We start from the raw sequence: 26,767 nt of genomic DNA, 5'->3' as shown, positions 1-26,767 counted from the left end.
TTAAAAAAATGTAAAAGAAAGATAACAATTCCTGACCTTTACTTGAGGTAAATAATAAAAAACATAAAGCACATATGTACATACATCGAAATGATGAAACTTTTTGTTTTTTATAAATAAATGGGAGATGGCGATGTAACCACAAAACGACGTATGTCGAGTCCAACGTAACCCGAGGACTGTATATAGTAATTTTACAGTACCGTCACTTAAAAAAAGACTTCAGACAGAAATTAACTTATTTTCCATTTCTGTGGTTTGAATCTAGTAACAATTTTTAAAAAATTGATAGTTCATTTTTTGGTGACGTAACAAACATAAGTGCTACTTTTTTCATAATAAAAGATGATGGTCTTAACCAATCAACATTCATGTGGGCATTTATAAGGATAATTCCTGACAGAGTAATGAATTTGTGCTGAATCTCCTATTCACTTGTATTCTAACCAGTTTCCCTTTTCAACCAACTCAAAATACAGTTCCCAGGTTAGGGGCATAGTATGTGACCTCAGAACTAAGTATTTTGTCTGTGAAAGTTAGCCACCTTAAGACTTAATACTAAGATCTTTCTAAACTATTTAAATGACCTACACATTGCAGGAATAAGCACACCGGCAACAAGACCAGGTAATTAAAGAGGATGGTTTCCCACTGCTTTTGTGATGCTCCTCCTGTTTTCACATACACAGCAGCTGACCTTTCCTGCTGGTCAAGAACAAATCCTAAGAATCTTCTCGGATACAGAATAACCAAGTGAATATGAGTAAAAGGAATTCTGATTGTTATCTGCCTCAAAGCTAAACTTAGAACTCCATTCTAATAAGAGAATAAGTTATCGTAAATATATTTCATTTTCATGCCAAAGTACTTTTAATTCTATCAAAAAAAAAAAAAGATGGCTTTTCAGAGAAAAAGTATATCATGCATCTAAAAAGTAATAATATAGTCTGTAAATATAATGTTTTCTCTTAGTTATTTGATTTTACCAGTATTTCAGCCTTTTTTATCCTGACTTCTTTAATAAACCTTGGGTCCATTTCTTCAGACAGTGCTATTTAATAATTACTAATAAACCCTACAGAGAAGACACAACAAAGGGACTTACTACCTTTATCACATATCCCAAATTTTCATTTAATAGCATTAAAATACAAGAGCATTTAAAACTAACTGCAAATAATTTAAATTCAATTAGTAAAGGATCCCTATTATCTGAAAATAGTTTTTAATCGCCTACTCTAACACAGGGTGGGGAAGCTTTTTTATGCCAAGGGCCATTTGGATATTTATAACAGCATTCTCAGGTCATACAAACTTATCAACTTAAAAATTAGCCTGCTATATTTGGCCAAAACATTTAATTAACTCACCCCCAATGCCCTGACAGGGCCAGACCAAATGATTTTAAAGGCCTTATGTGGCCCTCGAGCCAGACATTCCCCACCACCATATTCTCACATGAGATTTATCTTTTAATACTTTATCTGTATGACAAATATGTTTGATATATTTTTTAAAAAGCCACAATTAAGAATGCTCTAAAACGGAGGTCAGATTTTAACAGCCTTTGTTTTGTATCCTGCACATTAATAGTACTGTACCTTTGGCAGCACTTGTGAGAAGAAAGTCTGTTCCAATGTCAGGTGGTTCATATGAGGTAAAAACATCTGTACAATGGTTTTCAGAATTTCTACAAAGCAAAACAGTAACACATTTTGTAGGAATATTAATCATGTCAGCCAACAAAGATCATTGCTCTTACCAAATGGGAAAATATGTAAGCACAACGAACAGAAAGCATTGTACAGTTACAAATGCCATATAACCTGTGTAGAGAAACTATTAAGTGGAATAATAACAAAAAAAGGAAAAATAAAGCCAGTCAATGAAAGAAAAATACCACATGATCTCACTCATTTATGGATAATAAAGAACATTATAAACTGATAAACAAAAAAATAGATACAGAGACAGTAAAGCATCAAACAGACTGTCAAATTACAGGGGGAAGGTTAGGGAGAGGTGGGGGAGATAAGAAATCAAACGAAGGACTTGTATGCATGCATATAAGCATAACCAATGGACGCAAAACTCGGGGGGGTGAGGGCATGTATGGGTGTGGGGTGGGGGGGGGCAATGGTAAGATATGTACACATATAATACCTCAATAAAAAAATAAAAATAAATAAAAAGGAAAAATATGTCCAGCAATTGAGGCCCACTTAATGGATGTGGGTACCTTTACTGAATAGGATCTGTAAATGATTCTTAAGAGATTATTTAAAAACCATAAAAAATGTTTACAGAACTGGCCTGGTCAGTGTGGCTCAGTGCTTGAGGAGGTCACAGTTCAATTCCCGGTGAGGACATGCCCAGGTTGAAATTATTTTCTAAAGCTACTTCACATGTTAGAGGCTGAAAGCAATAGACTGCAAGTTGTTTCATAGAGGTTAACCATGGTTTAACAACTAACATTTAAAGTTTGCATTGTGCTTACACACACATTATTAAACAGAATATGTTTGCTATCTATCAAAAATGGAATTTAAAACTGTAAGTACTGTAATTAGAAGAAATTGGGCATTTTAAGTAATTGAAAGTTACAGAGACTGTAGCAGGACAATAGGAAAAGATTAAATCTGAAGGGAATACAATGCTCTATTGATATGATTCACATCTTAACATCAAAATAAATCATACAGTAAGATAGTCTGACTTACGAATATGCTCAATCCAACTGTCAGAATGTTGATACATGGAGTAAAATAATTAAGGAAAATCATACTATTAGGATGTTCACTACTGAAAACAAATTTAAAAGGACCATTCTTGAAGTTTAAGCAATAATCAGTAAGAGATTGAAACTAGACTCAAATTACTGGCATAATTTTGCTTTTAAAAAGTTAAAACTTGCCCTAGCTGGTTCAGCTCAATGGATAGAGCGTCTGCCTGCGGACTGAAGGGTCCGGGTTTGATTCTGGTCAAGGGCACGTACCTCAATTGCAGGCTCCCAGCCCTGGTCGGAGGTATTATGTGGGAGGGAAGCAATCAATGTGTCTCTCTCACCTGGTCTCGCCCTCTCCCACTCTCTAAAAATCAATGGGGAAAAAAAATATCCTCAGGTGATGATAAAAAATAAATAAAAAGTTAAAGCTTTTAGATTTAAAAAAACAATATGAAAATATTTTCAAAATCACTCCAGGAATATTCTTGCCTAAGCTATTAGATAAAATATCTTTGAGAGGTGACAAACAGTGCTACAATAAGCCATGGATTTCTGGTTTCTCAGGCAGGAAAGCAATTTCTCCCTCCTCAGCATTTCTATAATACTTTATCTGTAGCTGTCTTAAGTCACTCACCACTTTATCTTCTTTTCATATTATCTTTTCATATTATTTTCACACCTTTCTTACCAACCTTACCAGACTGAAACTCTTCTGCACATAACAGGAGCTTACAAAATATGTCACAGTAAATTATCCTAAGAGTAATCAAATTATAAAACATATATTTATTGCCAGGCCAGTGTGGCTCAGTGGATTGATTATCACCCTGTGCACCAAGAGGTCACTGGTACAATTCCCAGTCAGGGCACGTGCCCGGGTTGCAGGCTTGATCTCCATTGGAGGATGTGCAGAAGGCAACCGATCAATGATTCTCTCTCATCATTGATGTTTTTATCTTCCTCTCCCTTCCTCTCTGAAAGCAATAAACATTTTTTTAAATAAACAAAACAAACAAGATGATTTCTGTTAATGATAAAGTGCTCTTTAGAAAACAGGACAAAGTAATAAAAGTGTTGCAGATTTGGTTTGTGGGAACTATCTAAAATTGAGGGCTCTGAAAAGGGCCCAGTGAGGTGAAATTTGAGCCAAGACCCGAATAATGAGCTGCACAAAAGGCTGGAGAACAAAGGAGGCAGCAGGAGTAGCAAGCATGAAGACCTAGAGGTGGGAGAACGTCATGCCTTCGTGGTGAGCTAGGCAGGAGGAAAAGGCAAGGCTTAGATTACATGGGGCCTTAGGGTAAGTTTGGGGTGGGGGTGGGGGATTAAAAAGGAAATGACAATTCTTTCACCCAGAACTATTTTTGGAGAATGGATTATAAGAGGACATAAGAAAGCTATTAACAACAGTCCAGGTGAGAGGTGATGGAGGTTTAGAATAAAGTGATAGCAACTGGGGATGGAGACAAGTGGATGCATTCAAGATACAGCTTGAAGTCAGATACAAAAAAAAACTTGCTGTTTAGATGTGAGGATTCAAGGTTTGTGAAACCATTTACAGTTAAGTCCTCACTTAATTTATCAATAGATTCTGTGATTTAAAGCAACACGATGTATAACAAAACCACTTTTTTCATAGGCCATCTGATCTCAACAAAAGTTCCTATTTTATAATTGAAATGACTTTGAACGAAATTAGTTATTCTAGGACCTGCAGTATCTCAATGAAGAAAACTGGGGGAAGAACAGGTTTGGGTCTTTCTGAACGTTAAGTGTGAGATGCAAAACCAGGTGGGAATGTTGACTTTCAATTACTGAGGTTCCCCTATAAGTTTGAGGGGAAGAAGAGGAACCATGTTCCTTATCTGTTACTCCAAAGCCTGCCAACCTGCCTGAATCATATTAAAGACCCAGGACATGTCTTTGAGAAGGATAGCTATTTCTTGTTTCCCAAGTCAAAATCCTTTTTTTTTTTTTTAATTTCCAAGTCCAAAAATCGTTGAGGATGGGGATTCCTTATCTTCACAACGACTAACAAAGGGCTTTGGTACCTAGCGGGAGTGTGCTAATGCCTAGGCCCTAGACCCATGGTCGGCAAACTGCGGCTTGCGAGCCACATGCGGCTCTTTGGCCCCTTGAGTGTGGCTCTTCCACAAAATACCACGGCCTGGGCGAGTCTATTTTGAAGAAGTGGCGTTAGAAGAAGTTTAAGTTTAAAAAATTTGGCTCTCAAAAGAAATTTCAATCGTTGTACTGTTGATATTTGGCTCTGTTGACTAATGAGTTTGCCGACCACTGCCCTAGACGAATGACGTCTATGGGATGGCAACATTTGTATTTGGCTTTAACTGTAAAAATTATTTATACAGTGTTGGGACTCTCTCAAATAATGGTCATTTTTCCTCTTCAGTGTAGTTTTATGTTGAAGGTGAGCGCAAAAGCATTTAAAAAAAAATTACCAAAATAACATGAAAGGCTAGTACTCGAGGCACATTTACAACCACAAAGGCATGAGACTACTAAAGAATGGTCAGCACCTGGACAACTGAGGCATCAAGCAACTCAACCCCAGCAGATGGAGCCAATAACACAAGTTAGCAACTCCTCCTAGGAAAGGAGGTGGGGGAGGGGAAGAGCACTTCAGCACCTCTAGTTCTCACAATACTGGGGAAGGTATTCTTCAGACCCACCACGCATCTTAGAGAGTGACTCTCTGCCTCATCCAGCTTAGAGTCAGGTCTCGCCTTACAGCTCAGGTCCGAGTCCTTGCCTCTCCCCCTATCCTGTCCAAAAGTCGTGACGAGCACAGAAAAACTCCACGGCACAGAGCCATGGACGAAAATGCCACTCCCACCTCCACAATCGAGGGGCAGAGGACGCCTCTGCGAGCCCGAGCAGTCCCAAAGCCAGGCATGCCCTGGCTCTCGGGCACACGGCCCCCGCTCGCCCTCCGTCCCCTCGCGGCTCCGTCTCGCTCACCAACAAAGAACCGAGAGGTTTCAGGCCGCGGGAACGCAACACGACCTGGCGGCGGGCGTGGCCCGGCTGAGGAGAAAGATGCGACACCTGCCGCACTCCCGTCTCGGGGTGCAAAGCGACAGCGAAGGATATGAGGAGCCGAGGCAGGACAGTCGGCAGCTCCCGGCGGCACAGCTCCTCGGGCCAGCTGCTTAGTTCCTCCAGGGGGACGGCGCTCGCCGAGACGGCGCGCTCCTGAGACATGCTTTTGCCCAGCAACCAGCTTCAAAACCGTCCCGCCACCGCCAAGACCGGAAACGCCGCCGTCCCGGCAGGCCTTGCGAGCTCTCCGACGGCGCCAATACCATAGAGAGGGAGCGGGCTGCGTTCCACGTTGAGCCCGGGCCCTGCGCGGCTGAGAAAAACCGGGCTTCTCTGGCCCGCGGAGGACTCGACTCGCTGGTGCGCGCTTTCAGCCCCGAGCATCTGGCGTGACGTGAGGTTTCTACACGCGGCGGTGAGCTGGGAACTTGCGGAGCTGTGAGCATCCCAAGGTCTAGGTTGCTGTTGTTACATTGAGGCGCTTTGGGGAGATGAAGGCCGGAAGTCCCCAGGTTTGCTACCGTCGATCCCAGGGGGCTTTGAGATTGCACATCCGATGGGGTTGGATCCGGTTCCTGTCCACATAACCGTGTGGCCCTACTTTGCACGTCTTGTTTAATGAGAATAGAGACCCCGCTGCCAGAATTGTACGATCTGAAGCAGGTCTAGCACCGTGAGAGTCTCGGTAAAGTTGCTTCCATTTTCCACAGGCCTCTCCAACCGTTCAGTGTCCTTATTTTGTGTTTGTTCTGCCGCCAAACTAACCTTTACTGATTACTCCAAAATCACCCCACTCCCATACACTTAGGGCTGCTGATGCCCACTAAGGGTTGTGAGCTCATTTGGATGAACTTGCACCAAAGTAGAACCGTGCAAGTTTTTACAGGACTACACATTTACCAAAATAAACTCTTAATTCTTGTTACTTGAAACAGGAACAGACTGAGTGAAGAGATTCTGTCAGTTTAGTAGGTAAATATGTTTGGACAGGGTCATGACAGGTGACAGACACCAAGTAGCTAGGCTTGTCAGTTCCTTACCGAAAATTTGGCACTTTTGTTTTTTTCTAGTTGTTGCTGCTGCTGTTCTATTATTTGTTTTTACTCTTCATTCTCCAATCCAGTTTTTGACCCCTGAGGGGTTGTGTGTTTCCAAATCTCCTCATCTCCCTCAAAACTTGTCTAGAGCCCTGACCGGTTTGGCTCAGTGGATAGAGCGTTGGCCTGCGGACTGAATGGTCCCAGGTTCGATTCCGGTCAAGGGCATGTACCTTGGTTGCGGGCACATCCCCAGTAGGAGGTGTGCAAGAGGCAGCTGATGGACGTTTCTCTCACATCGATGTTTCTAACTCTCTATCCCTCTCCCTTCCTCTCTGTAAAAAATCAATAAGATATATTTAAAAAAAAAAAAACTTGTATAGAAAAAGCAGCTAGCTGAGGGGGTTGGGGTGATTACTGTTTAATATTATATTTTAAGGAAATGTGTCATTTTGCTTTTTACTAACAATTTTATTTCTTTTTTTCCCCTCCAGAGTTAAACAGAAAGAAAAGCAAAAACCTCTAAAAAGTGATTTGGAAACATCTCTAAATATTTGTAACTGTATAAGCCACTAAAGAGAAAGTGACCCAAACAAAACTACTTGAGTAACTGAAACAGGTTTATGTTCTGTGTCATCAATTCTATCCAGAAGCTGAGGAGTCTCCCTTTGAACTGAAGGATTGTACGAGGATGACCTTCCAATTTAACTTCACTATAGATGACCATCTGGAAAATGAATTAACGCCCCCTGGAGATGGAACTTTGACCCCAAATTCCTCAAAAGAGTCTTCAGTCTCAGAAAGTCAAAAAGGTAAACACAGGGACACAAAATGTTCTACAGAACAGTCCGTCTTGCCTCCGAATCACTCGTGGGGACCTAAGTCAGTGGGACATGCAGCTCCCTCCCAAGACACATGCAACTCACTCAATGCAGCTCACAGTTCAGGGAACTCAGAGCCTCATGAAAAACAGCCTTGCTTGAGACTTGCCAAAGAGCATGCTGTGCCTAAAGATTTAAAGAAAGTGTTAGAAAATAAAGTCATAGAAACATTTCCAGGTCTCCAGCACGTTAACATATCGGTAGTGAAAACCATCCTGTTGAAAGAGAACTTCCCTGGAGAAAACATCGTTTCAAAAACCTTTTCGTCCAACTCTGATCTGATTACCGGTGTTTATGAAGGAGGTTTAAAAATCTGGGAATGTACCTTTGACCTCCTGGCTTATTTCACAAAGGCCCAAGTGAAATTTGCTGGGGGAAAAGTGTTGGATCTTGGCTGTGGATCAGGGTTGCTGGGTTTAATTGCACTCAAGGGAGGGGCCAAAGAAGTTCATTTTCAAGATTATAACAGTTTGGTGATCGATGAAGTAACTTTACCTAATGTGGCGGCTAACTCCACTTTGGAAGATGAAGAAAATGATGGAAATGAGCTGGATGTGAAAAGATGCAGGAAATCAAAAGTAGCACAAAAACTAGGTCAATGCCGGTTCTTTTCTGGGGAGTGGTCTACGTTTTGTAAGCTTGTAACCAGTGAAAAACACTTTGAAAAATATGATCTCATTCTCACCTCAGAAACGATTTACAATCCGGATTACTATGGTACTTTGCACCAAACATTCCTTCAATTGTTAGGTAAAAATGGGCGGGTGCTTTTGGCCAGCAAAGCACATTATTTTGGTGTAGGTGGAGGTGTCCATCTCTTTCAGAAGTTTGTAGAAGAAAGGAATGTATTTAAGACTAGAATACTTGAAATAATTGATGAAGGACTAAAAAGATTCCTAATTGAAATGACTTTTAAGTATCCTAGTTAATGTCCACGAAGTGCCCTAAGTAAAATAAACAGAATAACTAAAAACTTGTTTAGAATGTTTAATTTCTGCTTTGCTGTTTTTTACAATACAATTAGCAAGGGTAATATATATATATATATATATATATATATATATATATATATATATATATTGTTGATGGTATTACAGATGTCTCCCATTTTCTCCCCCTTTACCCCACTCCTCCCAGGCCCTACCCCACCCCCCCGCCCAGGTCTTCACCATCCTATTGCCCATGTCCATGGGCTATGCATTTAAGTTATTTGGTTTATCTCTTCTCCTCTCCCCCCAACCCCACATCAAAGTATGTCAGTCTATTCCATGCCTCCATGCTTCGGGTCTTATTTTGTGAAATTAGGATTCAATAAAATATATTTACTGGACATCTGTTAACTAGGTACTTTGTATAGCATCTTGCTTAATATTTATAACCTTATGAGGCATATAGCATGCTCATTTTAATAATGATCATAAGAGCCAACAGTTCTCAGTATTTACTATGTGCAGGGCAGAAGAGCTTTACATATACTAACACTTAATATTAATAACAGCCCGCCCTGAATTAGTTATGATTCAGGTTATAATTAGTATCTCTATTTTATAAAGAAATTGAGAGTCAAGGAAGTAATTAAATCCCCATCACATTTCTTGCCTTGAACCAGAATCTGAACTGATGTCTATTTAAAAGCTTTTCTTACCACCCCAGTGGTCTCAACCTTACCACTGCCTGTTTTTCATCACAAATATTCCTTAGCACCCTTGTATTATTCTGAAATGGAAGTCACAGTTAAAGAATCTTATTTATGCCTATCATTAAAAATTATATATATTATACATAAATCCCTAATGTGTGTATATAGTCATATTATAAACATATCATGTATATGTTTAGTTAATATCCATTATCATATGGATACAAAAAAAATAAGAGAAAAAGAAAACAATGTTTTTTCCTTCTGAAGGGAACTTTTAGGATGTACTTTCTTAACAACTTTTATATATACCAGGGGTGGGGAACCTTTTTTCGGCCAAGAGCCATTTGGATATTTATAACATCATTCTTGGGCCATACAAAATTATCAACTTGAAAATTAGCCTGCTATATGTGGTCAAATATTTAATTAACTCACCCCTGATGGCTTGGTAGAGCCAGACCAAATGATTTTATCTTCCCCCTCTCCCTCCAATGATTAGATAGTTGTCTTAACCCCATCTAGGTGTATCCTTCCATTGCCCATTTCTGTACAAGTATTAAACTATTTTAATCAATGTACCTATATAATGTAATTTTATCTGTCAGGCAAGACTTGCTCTTTCCTTTTCAAACCTTTCTTTTTGTTGTTGAAGGTACAGTGTATGTTATTTACTATTTATATATGTTTATTTTTCCCAGGTAAACTCTACAATCATTCTGACAGTTTAAACAATTCCTTTGGTATTTTGGTTGATATTATATTAAATATATAGCTTAAGTTGGTGGCAATTAGAACACTTAGACTATTAAATATTCTAATCCAGTCTGACAGAGGGGAAGAAATCTAGATTGGGGGAAAGAAAGCAATGAAACCATTAGAGACAGAAATTTTATTATTATTCAAATAGCTATGCCAACTGGGGCCCTGAGAAGCTGCCAAAGGACTTTCCCATCTAACTTCAACATCCCTGTATTACAGGTACCAATCAGAGCAACACCTCAGAACAAAATTAGAATTCAGAAAAAAGAGTATCGCACAGGCCCACCTTTCAGATCCCAATTTCTTTCAAAATATTCCATTACAGTAGTTCTGAGCAAAACCCTTAGCTAGCTGCTGAAGGCTGGGGCTGAGCCGGGGCTGGTTCTCAAGGCGGCAGCTGTCCTGAGGAGGAAGATGAGTACTGTGAATGAGGGACGGCAGCCTTGTTTCTGGGAAAGTAATATCTGATAAGGACAGTCAAGGAACATACATTTCATCTCTTTAAAATCAACTTTACTAGAACTACTAGTTGTCTAGTTTAGTCACTGTTAAGATAACCACTCCAGAAGTAGAATACCTTTAATTCCCTTTCACCATATTATAAATCCTTCAGATGTTGATAGTACTTGTTACTGCTATTGCTGATGTACTGGAATGCTTTTGATACTGCTTGAATTATGCAAGGGTACAAAACATGACTTCCCTACTAAGTTTTTATAGTAATTTAAATACCTTGAAAACCAACACTGAGTGAATTAATTTCAGTGAGTATCTAAGTAAAAAAAGATAAGAGTTTCTATATGATTATAACATTTGGACTTCTTATAATAGTTCAAACAATTCTAACTTATACAACAAAGAGGTCATTAGGAGAAAATACTAGCCTAGCAAAACTAGATTATATCAGAGGAATGGTGGCCTGAGAGACCCCTTAGTCTCTCCCCTGGAAGTTTCAACAACCTGAACACCCATATTTCAACAAAAGATGCCCTGCTCAAGCACAAACATGCCTGAGAGACCCACGCAATGAAACATCTAAAGATGGGCATGCTCCTTGTGGAGCAAAAGGGGGAGGCAAAAAGGGAGTCGGGCTGATATGAGCCAGGAACACAGCCCGGGAGCAGCAGCCAGAGCACACAGCCAGACTCAGCTGGGAGAGGGGAGGAATCTGGTTGTTGTGGACACGCCCTTCCGCCGGGTGAAGCAGACAGACTCTGTGCAGGAGAGAGCAGTACTAGCTATGGTTGAAGGGAGTGTCCTGGGCAGGAACACAGCACAGGAAAGCAGGGTGGTTGCTAGGCGGCGGTTGCTAGATCTCCTCACTTTGCCCTTGGAGTAGGGTTGCAGAGCACATTAACTGCAAGCAGGAGGACAAATACTGCAGAATTACATTTCTTCCTGAGCAGAGGGAACATACCCTCTGTGACCAGTCCTGGGTCAGAACACAGGGAGACCCGATGGAGGCCTGAGACCACCATTACTGGGAGGGCAAAACAACAACAACAAAAAAGCTTGTGATACCTACTGGAAAAGGACAGAAAAACCTCTTCCTGTTAATCTGCTAGAGAAGTGGTGTTCACATATTGATGTCTAGACAAAGAAGAAATCCAACCATGAATAACCAAGGTAGTAAGGCAGCTGGAAAGTAAATGAAAAATCTCCAGAAAACAAATACATGGAAATATATGACATAAATTATAGAGAATTCAAGATTGCAGTTCTGAAAATACTCAACAAGATGCAAGAAAATATAGACAGGCAATTTAGCAAGCTCAGAAAACAACAAACAAAATGAGTACTTCACCAAAAAGATTGAAACTTTAAAAAAGAACCTAACAGAAATCCTGGAGATAAAGACTTCAATGAGAGAGATGAAGAATGAACTAAGTGAGGATAGGAAACAGAGCAAACCAAATAGAGGAAAGAATCAGTGATATCAAAGATAGAAATTTAGAAATGATGTAGAAGGAAGAAAGACTTGAGCATAAAAAAAAAATGAAACAACTCTGCAATATAAAAAATAATAGGCATATCAGAAGAAGAAGAGACGGGGAAGGGGATGGAGAACCTATTCAAATAGTTAATGAGAATGTCCCAAACCTATGGCAAGAACTAGATCCTTGAATCCAAGAAGCAAGAACATCTAATTACCTTAATCCAAAGTGGCCTTCTCCAAGACACAATATATTAAAACAGATAAAAATTAAGGAAAAAAAGCCCTAGCTAATTTGGCTCAGTGGATAGTGTCAGTCTGCGGACTGAAGGGTCCTGAGTTTGATTCCAGTCAAGGGCACATGCCTGGGTTGTGGGCTCGATCCTCAGTAGAGGGTGTACAGGAGGCAGCATATTAATGATTCTCTCTCATCACTGATGTTTCTCTCTCTCTCTCTCTCTCTCTCTCTCTCTCACACACACACACACATATATATATATAAATAAAATTAAGGACAAAAAAAAAAGTATTCTCAAAGCAGCCAGAGAAAATGAGTTACCTACAAAGGAAATCCCATTAGGTTACCATCCGATTTCTCAGCAGAAACTCTACAAAATATTCAAAATACTGAAAGAGAAATTACCAGCCAAGAATAATATATCCAGCAAAGTTATCCTCTGAATACAAAGGCAAATAAAGACTTTTCCAGACATACAGAAGCTGAGGCAATTCATCACCAGAAGACCTCAATTGCAGGAAATACTCAAGGAGATTATTCTACCTGAAGCAAAGAACAGAAAGTCACAAATCTACGAGTAATATCACCAACAACCTGACAGCATACACAGGGATAATTTATGACAACCGAAATATAAATGGGGATGGGAAAAAGGTCTGAATTGGCAAAGGAGGGGGGAGGCCAGATGCACTAAAAAGAAAAAAGATTTTTTTCCCCAGAAATTTAATGGTAACCTCACACAAAAACCCCAAAACTGAGACACTTAGCATCAAAAAAGAAGAAACAGAGGACAGAAGCATGAAATGCCACCAAGTAAACAAACAAAAAAGATATAAACACAAAGGAAAAGAACCAATAGAGGCACAGAAACAAAAGATAAAAGGGCTAGAGGAATCCTCATACATAAATAATTACCCTAAATGTAAATGGACTGAATTCACCAATAAAGAGGCACAGAATAGCAGACTGGATCAAAAAAACAAAACCTAACCATATGCTGCCTTCAGGAGACACACCTAAGCTGCTAAGACAAAGGTAGATTCAAAGTGAAAGGGTGGAAACTGATTCTCCAAGCAAACAGCACCCACAGAAAAGCAGGTGTAGCCATACATATACCTGACAAAATAGATTTCAAGGTAAAAAAGGTAACAAGAGACAAAGATGGACATTTTATAATGATAAATAGTTGGGGATCTTAAAACCCCATTGACAGCTTTAGACAGATCATCCAAACAGAAAATCAACAAAGAAATATCAGCCTTAAATGATACATTAGACCAAATGGATATAATTGACATCTAAGGAGCCTTTCATCCCAGAACATCAGATTATACATTCTTCTCCAGTACACAATGATAGACCATATACTGGGTCCCAAAACTGGCCTCAACAAATTCAAGAAGAATGAAATAATACCAAGTATATTCTCTAACCACAATGCTTTGAAATTAGAAGTCAACTGCAAAGAGGAAGTAAAGAAACCTACAAATATGTGGAGGTTAAACAACACATTACTAAAAAATGATTGGGTCAAAGAAGAAATAAAAGGTGAGATCAAAAGATATATACAGACAAATGAGAATGACAATATAACATATCAAAACTTTTGAGATGCAGCAAAAGCACAGACCCTTGTGGGGCCAGACAGAAGGGAGGAGGCGGGAGGGGCCTACACAGGACTAAGTTCTATCAGGGTCCCTCCCAGGACCACAGGGTCCCAGTGGGCAAGAGCAATAAGGGCTCTTCCCTGCTTGTCAGCCAATCAGCTTCTTCAGGAAGGCCTCCAGCTGGTCCTCATCCTTGATGCCCACAAATTTGTCCATCATGTCCCCATTCTTGATGGCCAGCATGATGGACACAGCTAACACCTCATACTCTATGGCGAGGTCTGTGTGGTCATCAATATCCACCTTGGCCATCACCACCTTTCCATGCTGCTTGGCCACCACCTTCTCTAACCTTGGCCCCAGGATCTTGCAGAGGCCACGCCACTGTGCATGAAAATCCACAACCACTGGTGTCTCACTGTTGACAACTCAGTCTTGAAAGTCAGGTCCATCCTGGATGTTAAAGGTTGTTGTATAGACTGGTGGTATATAATGACCAGGCATGGCTGGATGTTACTGTCAGGTCACCAGGACTTTGTGGGGTCTATAGAGCTCTGGAGGTGAGGAGTGCCCACTGACCTTGAGATTTCCTGGAGATGTCAGGTACCTCCTCAGGAGAAGTCACTGAACTATCAGAGACCCTGGCTCTCTGGAGGGCAGGCCTTCCCACCCTGGGCCTCCGCCCACTCGGCTGCTGGACCCCATGGGAAGGTGCCCGCAGAGTGCCTCAGCCAAGACACCACCTCCAGCCACCCACATGGGTCTCCTCTCATGTATCTTTTAGCTCTTGGCACCCAGAAAGGCTTGGATGTACTTGTCTTCTTCGATAAAAGTTAGAAAGTGCTTCTTAGATTTTCTCTTGTTAAAGAGGAGCAGAGTGAAAAATGTGGCAGAGGCGGCTTTGGTGTTGGGTAAAATAGTGATATCAGAAAATGTAAGACATTTTCCCTTTTGAAGTGGGAGGGGACACTATTAGAGTAACAAAAGGATACATATAAGTTGGGATGCCTTTTGCAGCCAAGTATTTCCGTATAAGTCGCTCAGTACCATACCAGTTGAAACCTTTCGTAGCATGCCCAATGCGTGGGAGATGGACACTTGCTGTTGAAAAGAAGAATAGATTATGATGTCTTCCTTCATCAAAAATGGATTGATGGATGTATATATATATACAAAGGAGAAAATAATCTTTACTCTTAGTCACTCTGTGGTTTCCAATGGACCAAACGTACATTATCATAGAGCATCCCACTCAAAGCATACAATTATAACATCACGAATACTCTGGGGAGGGATGTAATACGGAAAAATAATTCTGTTGAACACAAGGTCTGGCCTACAGGTAGGCCCTAAAAAGAAGTAGGTACAACGGAAACAGAATGTATGATCAATGGTCGAGATGTAATTAAAATAAGCAAAGATTCTTTAACAAGCCAATCAGTTCAACAAACTCTGAGACATACAAGGTTTGGAAACAACACTGAACTATGGTTTTTGACAGAGAACTGTCTGCTGATGTGGACTGTGACTCTCCAAGAGAGGACACGATAGAGGGCATTTCCCATCTGCATATAACCAGTTTCCTTCATCTCTGGTGCCTCCTTCCTCATCTGTAAAATCATGGTACAAGTCCCCCAGTGGATGCGGATGGTACACAGAGATCACAGATACAGGGAAACAGAAGTAATTTGGAAAAGAAAAAGGACTTTACAAATACAAGACGACAAGGTGGTTACTTCTCCCGCCTCTCACATCGGGACTTACCTTTACTATGCATATTGAACGGGTTCTTGACATTTCTCACCCCTTAAAAACCATAAAACCATATTACAGAAATCCATCTACTCCTAAGGACAAATGGAGGAGCTTACCGTTCTTTTTCTTTGCTGCTAAAAAAATCTTCTTCAGGCCCTCTTCTAGGGCTGTCATCTTAATGCCAGACAGGACATTGGAGCGATCACGGTGCTGAGCCACAATCAAGGCCAACTAGGAGAAACCATCATTAATAGCTGACACGGCATGAGATGGCTACACAGCCAACTAAGTGACCTGCCGTTGGAGGGGGTGTGAGCGGTCCCCCAATAGGCATAGCCCTTTACGGATCACTCGGGTTAGCTCCACCTCTTTTGAATGCTCTGCCTGAATTGCCATATGCTACCAAATCTATGATTTCACACCCCATTGTAGTTGTTTTATCTTATTTTGTGGCAACTTTATATAAGCTTTCCTTACTCTTTTTAAGATATGTTAAAACCTGACGCCCAGCTAGCGTGGCTCAGTGGTTGAGCATCGTCCTATGAACCAGGAGATCACGGTTCAATTCCCAGTCAGGGCACATGCCCGGTTTCGGGCTCCATTCCCAGTGTGGGGCATGCAGAAGGCAGCCAATCAATGCTTCTCTCTCATCATTGATGTTTCTATCTGTCTCTCCCTCTCCCCTCCTCTCTGAAATAAATAAAAATATATTTAAAAATTAGAAGAAAAAAAAACCTGAGTCCAAGACATGTTGGCCTTTCTAAATGCTCTCAAGGATAAAGAAGGAATTTTTCAGTCTTTGGAGCAGAAAGGCCTTTCGAGGTTCTTGTACTCCAGCCCACTAGCTGATGCTCAGGTAAACTCTGCAACCACCAGGATAAGCTGTCATTCTATCTCTGTTCAAAATGCCAACTATCTCCACCCTCCTAATCGAAGAGGGGTAGAGCTGGAGAGAGTGTCAAGGCAATATCTGGGACTTACACCAGTAGTCACATCATAGTCTTGGTTGTACTCACTGTAAACAGTTTTTTTGAGTCACTGGCTTCTGAGTCTTTTATGCACAACCACTGTGTCATTCTCATTTCTCAGCATTTTAGAAATGACTAAACAAGCAGAAGCCACTTTGTTGTTAGGCACACAGGCCATTAACCTCAAGAAAAGGTCCTCTCAGCCTAGTTTCTACATGTCTTGTTTAAGTCAGTAAAGTTTTTGTTTTTTTCATTTTTTTAATCCTCACCAAGGACATGTTCATTGATTTTTAGAGAGAGAGAAGAAGGGAGAGAGAGAAACATTGATGTGAGAGAAAAAAATCAGTTGGTTGCCTTCCGCTTGTGCCCCAACTGGGGATTGAACCTGTGACCTTTCAGTGTATGGGACAAAGCTCCTACCAATTGAGCCACACCAGTCAGGGCTAAGTCAGTGAAGTTTGGCCCAAAATTTGAATATGAATTCAGGCCCTGGAGAAAGCTAAGTTAGTGGTAAATAAAACATTTTACAAGAATTCCAAATGACAGGCAAGTGGGAGACACTTAAGATACAAAAGAAGAATTTTAATGAGAGGTTCTATAAAAGACCTTGCTTTCTAGCCAGCCAAAGCCAAGAAGAACCAATCCACAGAGGAAATGTGGATTGGTTCTTCTTGGCTTTGGCTCGATAGAAAGCAAGGTCTTTTATAGAACCTCTCATGTAACAAATGATGAAACCATGAGTTTTTAGTCAGGTTTCCTTATTCATTCAGTAAATGTTTATTGAGCATTTCTGCATAAGCCATACTGCACACAATATTGAGGATAAAAAGATAAAATTAAACTCTGCAATTAGGAGGGGCCTGTCCTCTAAATCAGTGGGGAGAACAAGAAAGTGGGGAACAGTACTCCAGAAGCTGTGAACAGAAGCATGGGGGATGGCAGAGTGCATCGGAAGGTGAGGTTCAACCTGCTTATGGGCTGAATTGTGTCCCCCCAAATTCATATGCTGAAGCCCTGACCCTCAGTACTTCAAAATGTGATTGTATCTGGAGACAAGACCTTTAAAAAGGTAATCAAATTGAAAAGGTCTTTAGGGCGGGGCCTAATCCAATCTGACATCCTTACAGGAAGAAGAAATTTGGGCACAGAGGAAAGACCATGTCCTCACACAGCATGAAACCAACCACCTGCAAGCCGAGGAGAGAGGCCTCAGAAGAAACCAGCCTTGCCAGCACCTCAATCTTAGACTTGTGGCCTCCAGAACTGTGAGAAAATACGTTGCAGTTTCTGAAGCCACCCAGCCTGTGGTATTTTATGGCAGCCCCAGCAAGCTAATATGCAGTGACAGAGGCCAGTGGGAGCAGGAGCGGTTTCAAGGGGAGGTGATAGGAGCCATATTTTAGCTCTGATATGAGATGTGGTGTTTTTCACTTACCAAATCTTGCCCTTTGTTTCTTGACTCTTTATCATCAATAGGAAATAAAAGGACACCTCCCAAACTCAAGTCTGCAATACAAGAAAAAGGAGCAACAGAAAGAACATTAAGTTCACTGCAGACTGAGTTCAATCAGGTTTCAAACTGGCCTTTTCTCACTCTCCTGGACCCAGTCACTGTCTTAGCTAGGTACTCCTTTTTCCCCCTCAAAAACATTTTTTCTACTTTATATTTATTTTATAAAAGTTTACTATTGACATTATTGAACACCCTACTATTCCAGGCATTATGCTCTAACCCTGGGGATTCAGACATGAATATGACAACATTCTCTGTAAGTGCCCTAACTTTTGTGTCTTTAAAGAGCTCAGTCCTCGGAGTAGCTTCCTGCTCTCCATTCAGTAGCACCAGGGCCTTTTGGAAGCTGAGCCATTTTTGCCTAATATTTATGTTTACCACTGTCATAAAGATACGGCTTAGTTCCCCCAAAAAAGCTCAATTTTTACAAAAAATTGAGAGCCTGGCACAGTACTTTACTAAAAGGCTAATATGCAAATTGTCCCCTCGACCAGGAGTTCAACCTGGAGCTCAACTGGAAGTTCGAAGGGGGTGGGGGGGGTGGAGCCACTAACTGCCTGCAGCACCTCCACCCAGCCAGCCCCACCCCCAATCGGACCCTCCCACCCTGATCAGACCACCCACAGCCCCTCCTCCCAGCTAACCCGCTGATTGGCCCAACTGGGGTGGGCAGGGCAGACCAGCAGGACACCACCTGTGCACAAACTCGTGCACCGGGCCTCTAGTAAAAAATAATACTTTTTAAATAGAAATTACTCTGCTAAGGTAGATTAACATATTTCTTTCCTGGGTCATGTACAAGGTTTTATTGTATAAAAAATACTCTTCTTTATTCAGAAATATAAATGGAATCAGCAAGAATTGAAAGAAAAATGTCTGTTAAATCTGTTCAAATAACATCTGATAAGTTTGAGCTCTCAAGGTAAAGTCCACAATTGAAATAATTCACCTAAATAAATTGGCAGTTCAATTTTTGATTGCTTGTCTATAGGAAAATAAAATCAAGGAGATGAGTGAGGGTTACCTTTTAAAATTCTCTGCAAGCAATTAAAAAGGTGCTTTTTTTTTTAAGTAAGATTCAGAACAAGTCACTTGTTTCTTAGGCAAGGGCTTAATACTCATGTTTGGCTGCAGAGGGCCTGACCATATTCTGGAACTCACAGTTAGCATTAGGTTACAAAGGCATTTTTACATGTTTTTTTCCCCTACTCTGTGGCCAGAATGTTGAAGTGAGGAAGACTGTAGGAAGCACTTTAAGTTTTTATTTCTTTTCTTCCCATCCTCCCACCCCACCTTCCTTTTTGGCAGCCATCAGCTTATTCTCTTTATCTATGGATATTTCTATCTTATTTTTGTTTATTCATTTTGTGTGTGTGTGTTGTTTTATAGATTCCACATATGAGTTAAATCATAGGGTATTTCTCTGTCTGACTTATTTAACTTAGCATAATACCCAGTAGGTCCATCCATGTTGTCACAAATGACAAAATTTCATTCTTTTTTATTGCTATGTAATATTATGTTCCACATCTTTTTTCTTTTCATCTACCGATGGACATTTTGGTTGCTTCCATATCTTGGCTATTACTAATAATGCTGCAATAAACATAGGGGTGGCATATTTCTTTTCAAATTAGTGTTTGTTTTCTTTGGATAAATACCCAGAAGTGGAATTGCTGGATCACATGAAGGCTCTATTTTTATTTTGGGAGGACTTTCCATACTGATTTCCATAATGGCTGCATTAACTTATAATCCCACCAACAGTGCACAAGAGTTCCCCTTTCTCTACATCCTCACCAACACTTATTTGTTCATTTACTGATGATGGCAGATATTCTGACAGGTGTGAGGTGATATTGTGGTTTTAATTTACATTTCCCTGATGATTAGTCATGTTGGTCATCTATATGTTCTCTTTGGAGAAATGTCTATTCAGGTCCTCTGCCCATTTTTTAATTGGATTGTCTGACTGTTTGTTTTTTAATCCTCACCCGAAGATATGTTCTTATTGATTTCAGAAAGAGAGAAAGGGAGAGGGATAGAGAAACATTGATGTGAGAGAGAAACATCAACTGGTTGCCTTCCGTATGCACCCTGGCTAGGAATTGAACCTGAAATCTTTCAGTGTATGGGATGATGCTCCAACTGAGCCACATTGACCAGTGCAAATTGGATTATCTGGAGGTCTTTTTGGTGTTAAGTTGTGCGAGTTCCTAATATATTTTGGATTTTAATCCTTTGTCGGTGTATCATTTGCAAATATCATCTCCCATTCAGTCAGTTATCTTTTCATTTTGTTAATGGTTTCCTTCACTATGCAAAAACTTTTTAGTTTGATGTAACCTCATTTGTTTATTTTTTCCTTTTGTTTCCCTTGCTGAGAAAGCAACAATAATAACAGTTTACTGCTTATGTTTTCTTCTAGGAGTTTTATGGTTTCAGATATTACATTTAAATAAGTAATTTTTTAGGCTCACTAAAGTTTTCTCCATTTTATTTATCTTTTTGAAAAGATAAACAGATTTGTTGATTTTTTTCTACTGTTTCTCTGGCCTCTAATTTACTTCCATTCTAATCTTTGCTATTTCCTTCCCTTCTGCTAACTTTGGGCTTAATTTGTTTTTCTTTTCTAGGTCCTTGAGGTGTAACATTAGGTGGATTATTTTCGATCTTTCTAGTTTTTTAATATATTCATTTATCACTATAAACTTCCCTCTCAAACTGCTTTTGCAGCATCCCATAGTTTTTGGTATGCTGTGCTGTGTTTCACTTTTTTGAGATATTCTTTGGCTTTCCTTTTGATTTCTTCTTTGACCCATTGGTTGTGCAGGAGTGTGTTGTTTAGTTTCCACATGATTTTCCAGCTTTCCTCATGTTGTTGATTTCTAGTTGCATACCACTGTAGTCAGAAAAGATGCCTGGTATTTCAATTTTCTTACTTTGCTAAGACTTGTTTGGTGCCCTATCATATGCTCTATCCCGGAAAATGTTCCATATGCACTTGAGAAGAAAGTATATTCTGCTGCTCTTGGATGGAATGTTCTATAGATGTTAGGTCTATTTGATCTCACGTCTGGTTCAAGCCCATCATTTCCTTGTTGATTTTTTTTGTCTGGTGAGAGCATATCCATGGCTGAAAATGAGATGTTGAAGTCTCCTACTATTATTCAATTGTTGTCTATTTCTCCCTTCATATTTGTTAATATTTGCTTAATATACTTAGGTGTGCCAATGTTGTATATATGTACTTAGGATACATATATATTTATGACTGTTTTATTTTCTTGATGAATTGATCCCTTTATCATTATATAATGACCTTCATCGTCTCTCATTACCATTTTTGGCTTAAAGGCTATTTTGTCTCCTAGCAGTATAGCTAACTCTTCTTTCTTTTGGTTTCCACTTAGATGGAGTATCTTTTTCCATCCTGTCACTTCAAGTCTGTGTGTTTTTAAGGCTCAAGTAGGTCTTGTAGGCGGCATATAGTTGGGTCTTTTTTTTTAAATTTTTAATCCATCCAGTCACTCTGTGCCTTTTAATTCATGAATTCAATCTATTTACATTTAAAGTAATTACTGATATGTAACAATAACTTACTAATGCCATCTTATTAACTGTTTCCTGGTTGTTTTGCATTTCCATTGTTTCTTCTTTTCCCTGTTTCTGCCTATCTTTCTAAGTTGGTTATTTTCTATGCTGGTATGCTCTTTTTCCCCTTTCTCTTTTTTGATCTGCTCTAGGTTTCTGCTTTGTGGTTACCATGGGATTTACATAAACTTCTTATAAATAGAACAGTGCGTTTTAGGCTGTTAGGACATGCATTCTATCCCAGATTCATCAGATCTCCCTCTTGGTTTCAAACAAGGATCCAGACAGACTCCTCCGTCTGCACCTCCAGCTCTGACCTCCTCTGGATTCCCTGCTTTTCTAACTGCCCAATCAATATCTAGACCTGGGTTAATTATTTCAACTCATATTAAAAGCCATCTTCCAGTAATTGGTTTTAGTAGAAAGAGTATTCTATTCATTCTAAGTCCATCCTAGAGAACTGAGCAGAAGAATTTAAAGGAAAAAAAATCTCTGAGAAATGTGAAGGGCCCTTCTCTATTGAATAAGGTCCTTTTACTCCTTTTGCCACTTTGTGATTTCTGTTCATAAAAGGAGGTGCCCTTACCCCTTCTCTATGCCAATGGAGAATACTGTTCAGACTTCCAAATCCCCCGGCACCAAACAGCTTCACCCCCGCCTGTGCTAACGTTATGATACAGCCTTCTTCCCTTCAGCACCCAGCTTTTGTTAGCACTTTAATGGTGTGTCTGATTTCTCTCCCATAGGCTCTCAAATTTTCATGAGAGATTCCCTTATGAAGATGGGGTGAGTTGGGCAAGCAATGAAATCCTAAACTTTAACATGCATGCAGGGATCAACATTTATCAAAGCAGTTGCACATTCATTTTCCTCATTATAGTCCCATTATTCACAAATTACAATAGAGAAAGCAGGCACAGGGAGGGGAAGGGACTGCCTCAAAGTCACACTACAACTAGCTAATCGATGACAGAATTCAGACTCCAACCAGCTCTTCAGACTCCTTATCTACTGCTTTTTAAACCCACATGATACCTACCCTAAGCGTCCTCTTATTCCATCCCTAACCCTTCTCTCTGCTGGCTCCTTACCTTTCATTTTCCCAGCCAGCTCATATATTTTTCTTGGCTCAGTGGATCGGTTTTCCAGAGCTGTGAATAAACCACCTCTGCCCCAGTGGCCAGAGTCATCTGACAGAAGAAAGAGAAAATTTTCTTCTTATAGGAGGCAAAGTCCAGTCCACAATTAAAAACAAACAAAGTTACACCAAATAGACTTGTAGAAGGAAGTTTTTTTCTTCCCTTTGAAAAATCAATCTAATCTCCTAGGAATACCATAGGTTGGATTTCTCAAATACATTTAGATTTTCTCTAATATACCCAACCATCATAACAGGAAAGCATCGAAAAAATTAGTGCTCAGAAAGAGCAAAATCTCTGTAGAACTTCTGTAATTCCTGGGAGAAGACCGAGGAACGGTGGAGAGTTGACGTAACAAAACAAAGAGAGTTGTAGCACTGGTACTTAACAATATTTGACTCCCATTTTACAGGTAAGGAAGAGGAAAGGTTAAATGATTCATTCAAGCTGGTGTTAACATAACTGGTTAGTACCTTGTATTTAGAGTCACTCATTCATATTACAAATATTTGTTAGCATGTATTATGTGTCAGGCATTTTTCTAAGCACTAGGGTTATAGCAGTGGACAACAAACCCTGCTCCCATAAAGCTTTTTTTCTAGTGCAATCAGTCAAATACGTAATGTCAGATGGTGATATGTGTCATCAAATAAAACAAGGTAGGAAAGGGGATAGAGAAATGGAGGCGTGAGGATGGGGTCTGTTCTGTGTGAGGCAAGCAGGGGAGATCTCTCTGACACACAGACATCTGAACAATACTTGATGGTGGCATTCTGGGGAAAGAGGGTTCCAGGCAGAGGAAGTAAAAAATGAAAAGTGCAAAGATTGTGAGGGGGAAACATGCTTGGAATTTTGCTTTTCCTCAAAGGATTCATTTGTCTTATGGATGTTGCCTCTTTTCACTCTCTTAAAAACCCTGTGAAGAGAATAATGTAGATAGCATCACCCCATTATACAGATAAGGAAGTTGAGGCCTAGGGAGGTTGGGTTACTCAACCAGGTAAAGGAAAGACAACAGTCAAATCCAAGTCTCCTGATTCTAAAATTCACACTTTTTTTGACCACACAAGACTGCACTAGGTCAGGGTTCTGCTTCATCCTCCCCAGTTCTTAGCACCATAAAGACTGAAGCCCCCACCCTGAGCCCATACCATTTCTCCTACCTACGCAGTGCACGATCACAGCATCCTCCGCGCCGGCCTGTGGGTGGGTGACATCACCACTAACATACTTGATGGAGGTTGAGTCTGAATCTTCATAATCCAGTTGGGCTAAGCTCTCATCTTCCCCCTCCTCTAGATTCTCGGGTTCACTCTCCTCAGAAGGCAGGCAGAAGGACTGGTAATTATTGGACTCCCACCAGGCCATCCTTCAACAGGCCAGAGAGAAAAGGAATTTAATCAGGCGAATCACCATTTCCCATGGAGCACATTTTGGACTGCTATTCACAAACATTGAGTGCCACGTGGAAATGCAATTAGAAACTCCCCCCAATTGAGTTTTTGCCAATCTGTAAATAAACAAGAAGGCTTACCAATACTTCAATAATGAGCAGCCACCAGATGTCCCTGTTCTTAAGAACATGACTAGAAGGGACTGTGAGTAAACTACTTTTTGTTAGCTACAATAAAACCTTAAATTTTCTTGCCTCAACTGAATGTATCTTCTCTGCCTAGGCACTCAGGACTTTTCACCTCAGTAAACTGTTTAGGTTAATTATTATAAAAATATTGTTACCAGTAGGAGCTACCAGCTTTATAAAAGTTTTCTGCAATTTTAAAATGATGTTCTAGGGGTGGGGGTGGGGTGCAATGGTAAGATATGTACACATATAATACCTTAATAAAAAAATTGGAAAAAATAAAAAGAAAAATAAATAAATAAAAATAAATAAATAAATAAAATGATGTTCTAGCCCCGGCCGGGTAGCTCAGTTGATTAGAACGTCATCCCAATACACCAAAGTTGCAGGTTCAATCCCTAGTCAGGGCACATAAAAAAATCAAGCAGTAAATGCTTAAGTAGAACAACAAATGATGCCTCTTTCTCTCCTCTCTCTCAAATCAATCAGTGCTTTTTTTAAAAAGTGATGTTCAACTGTGGACTCAGTATACAATAGCGATTCTTTTATCAATTGTGATCCTCAGCTTTATTAATAATGCAGTCAAATAATGCCCACATACTTTTTCTTATGTTCCACCTCTTCCTTTCTCCTCTTCTTCTCTTCTATTAGTTTCTTTCTCTTGGCTGCTGCTTCTTGTCTTTTCTTCCTTCTTTCCTCCAGCTCTTCAGGACTTAGAATCCGCTTCCTCTTGGTAGACCCCTCCACAAGGCCTGGCATGAGAACCTGTCAGAAGAACAAGATCTATAACCAAGAAGTTTGGGGGCTGCCTGCTCCTTCATGAGTTTCGTTCATCCCTAGAACACACTCTGTATGCCAGCAACATGCTTAATATTTCACAAAACACTGCATCTCCATGCCACTTCAATTTACACTTCCATCACACATCTCACAGGCATGGCGACCAGGACATGTGCTCTAAACTCAACCAAAGGACTGGCATGGTTGGTAAAGCTATATGTCATTTTGATTAATTTCATTAATAATAAGGCACTTCAGAAAAATCACTTTTTAAAAATGGAAAGCATACCTTGCAGGATGCCATTTTATGTTTAACCATTTTTTTAATGAAAATCTTCATACAATGTATTATATTTCTTTCTTAAACAGAGTATTTCAACATCATGATTATCTTAATTATAGCTAGCATTCAAAGAGTACATAGTAAATGCCAAATAATATGGACACTAGAGATATAGTGTGATTGCGATCCTCTCTGAATGACATGGGGCCATGATCATCAAGAGCAGGGTATGCATATTGCTGTAATACAGTGATCCCAGGGGTGGCTTAAGTGGACAAGCTGCTTTCACCTGCATTAAGTGGCAAAATAAATTCTCCTTCTGTTTTTTATGCCAACTTTTTCATAGTTTTTATATTACAGTACAGTTAATTATATTTCTTGTTTTTAGTGATTATGTATATATATATTATTGCTACATTAGAAATAAACTGTAAGAAGCTGCAAAAGCATGTCACTTGGTGAAGATTAGGGAGCAATGGAAGCATCCATCCTAGAAGGTTACAAGTGGTTCATCCTACAGGGGGTGCAAGGACTACACACACAAAGGTCATCAATGGTGAGATTATCAACACCATCTGCCAGCTGGATGGGAAGTTTAAAAAAGTATGTAAGAGAACATCGGTTACCCCTGACCTCTTAGCCAGGGAGTATGAGTGAGAAGACATCATAAGATGCCTAAAGTCTCCACAACACAAAAACAAGCCCAAATCCAAGACACTCAGGCAATGTTGAAATTTGTTCTTCAGACAAGATTGTTTTACAATATTTGAACACACTCTTCCTCTGCTGGATAGTTTCCTTTGGGGAGAGAATGTTTTTTTCTTCAGTATTAGTTTTCTTCAGTTTTGACCTGTCAAACTTCACTTCAGACAAGTCTGGCTTACCACTCATCTTGACTAAAAGAAAGACTGAAGGCTTGAAGGCTGGAGGAAGGCGGCGAGGGGGAGACCACTCCACACTCTGGCCGAGGAATTATACTTACATTTCAACAAATGCTTACAATTTATTTCTTAATAAATCACATCCAGCCCAGCCGGTGTTACTCAGTGGTTGTTAGGGTTCGTGAACCAGGATGTTAGGGTTCAATTCCCAGTCAGGGCACATGCCCAGGTTGTGGGCTCCATCCCCCGTAGGGGCATGCAAGAGGCAGCTGATGGCTGATTCTCATCATTGATGTTTCTCTCTCCCTCTCCCTTCCTCTCTCTGAAATCAATAAAAATATATTTTTACTACCAAAAAATAATCACACCTAGCATAATTTTTTATTCTCT

At 40.0% G+C, this 26,767-nt stretch overlaps 4 protein-coding genes and 1 pseudogene across 13 annotated transcripts in view; 1 reads left to right on the top strand and 4 right to left on the bottom strand.

Annotated features, from left to right (window-relative positions):
• The window catches only part of FIRRM (FIGNL1 interacting regulator of recombination and mitosis), a 49,703-nt gene extending 39,234 nt beyond the window's left edge, over positions 1-10,469 (bottom strand). For 4 of the 7 annotated variants that reach the window (XR_013812905.1, XR_013812906.1, XM_079760508.1 and 1 more), the window contains exons 1-3: positions 5,838-5,985; positions 2,721-2,761; positions 1,602-1,690 (exon numbers count right to left, since the gene is read on the bottom strand). Coding sequence is in view for 5 of the 7 variants with exons in the window: in XM_079760508.1 (XP_079616634.1) it covers positions 1,602-1,690; positions 2,721-2,761; positions 5,838-5,947 (240 nt within the window). In the remaining 2 variants the exon portion in view is untranslated. Of the gene's footprint in view, positions 1-1,601; positions 1,691-2,720; positions 2,762-5,704; positions 6,069-10,390 lie in introns of those variants that run through there. The other 3 variants (XM_079760509.1, XM_079760510.1, XM_079760512.1) reach the window with 3 other exon arrangements.
• LOC307092936 (histidine protein methyltransferase 1 homolog) lies at positions 6,184-8,695 on the top strand. 2 transcript variants are annotated; one of them, XM_079760523.1, is made up of 2 exons: positions 6,184-6,297; positions 7,317-8,695. In XM_079760523.1, exon 2 carries the CDS (start codon positions 7,514-7,516, stop codon positions 8,630-8,632), a length of 1,119 nt encoding a protein of 372 aa, XP_079616649.1. In that variant the 5' UTR covers positions 6,184-6,297; positions 7,317-7,513; the 3' UTR covers positions 8,633-8,695. The 2 variants fall into 2 exon arrangements, with proteins under 2 accessions (XP_079616649.1, XP_079616648.1); XM_079760522.1 differs by having other exon boundaries at positions 6,239-6,470.
• CHD1L (chromodomain helicase DNA binding protein 1 like) overlaps positions 10,428-26,767 on the bottom strand; it is a 46,391-nt gene continuing 30,051 nt past the window's right edge. For both annotated transcript variants that reach the window (XM_079760515.1, XM_079760514.1), the window contains exons 17-23: positions 25,035-25,198; positions 24,015-24,220; positions 22,804-22,902; positions 18,041-18,111; positions 15,754-15,868; positions 14,875-14,983; positions 10,428-10,568 (exon numbers count right to left, since the gene is read on the bottom strand). In XM_079760515.1, the coding sequence (XP_079616641.1) occupies positions 10,490-10,568; positions 14,875-14,983; positions 15,754-15,868; positions 18,041-18,111; positions 22,804-22,902; positions 24,015-24,220; positions 25,035-25,198 (843 nt within the window). In that variant the 3' untranslated portion in view covers positions 10,428-10,489. The remainder of the gene's footprint in view (positions 10,569-14,874; positions 14,984-15,753; positions 15,869-18,040; positions 18,112-22,803; positions 22,903-24,014; positions 24,221-25,034; positions 25,199-26,767) is intronic.
• LOC307093711 (thioredoxin, mitochondrial-like) lies at positions 13,812-14,655 on the bottom strand (annotated as a pseudogene). Its single transcript has 2 exons — positions 14,640-14,655; positions 13,812-14,608 (listed from the first exon to the last, which is right to left on the bottom strand). The product of its transcript is annotated as a thioredoxin, mitochondrial-like (transcript).
• LOC307092939 (thymosin beta-15C-like) lies at positions 26,152-26,685 on the bottom strand. The gene has a single exon (XM_079760531.1). It carries the CDS (start codon positions 26,385-26,387, stop codon positions 26,172-26,174), a length of 216 nt encoding a protein of 71 aa, XP_079616657.1. The 5' UTR covers positions 26,388-26,685; the 3' UTR covers positions 26,152-26,171.

This window comes from Cnephaeus nilssonii, assembly GCF_951640355.1.
Source record: "Cnephaeus nilssonii genome assembly, chromosome: 21".
NCBI classification, from domain to species: domain Eukaryota; kingdom Metazoa; phylum Chordata; class Mammalia; order Chiroptera; family Vespertilionidae; genus Cnephaeus; species Cnephaeus nilssonii.
This window is presented reverse-complemented; position numbering and strand designations above follow the sequence as displayed.

Bases quoted from the DNA above. Each gene is read 5' to 3' on its own strand.
- LOC307092936 (XM_079760523.1), top strand. From the start codon at position 7,514: ATGACCTTCCAATTTAACTTCACTATAGATGACCATCTGGAAAATGAA.
- LOC307092939 (XM_079760531.1), bottom strand. From the start codon at position 26,387: ATGAGTGGTAAGCCAGACTTGTCTGAAGTGAAGTTTGACAGGTCAAAA.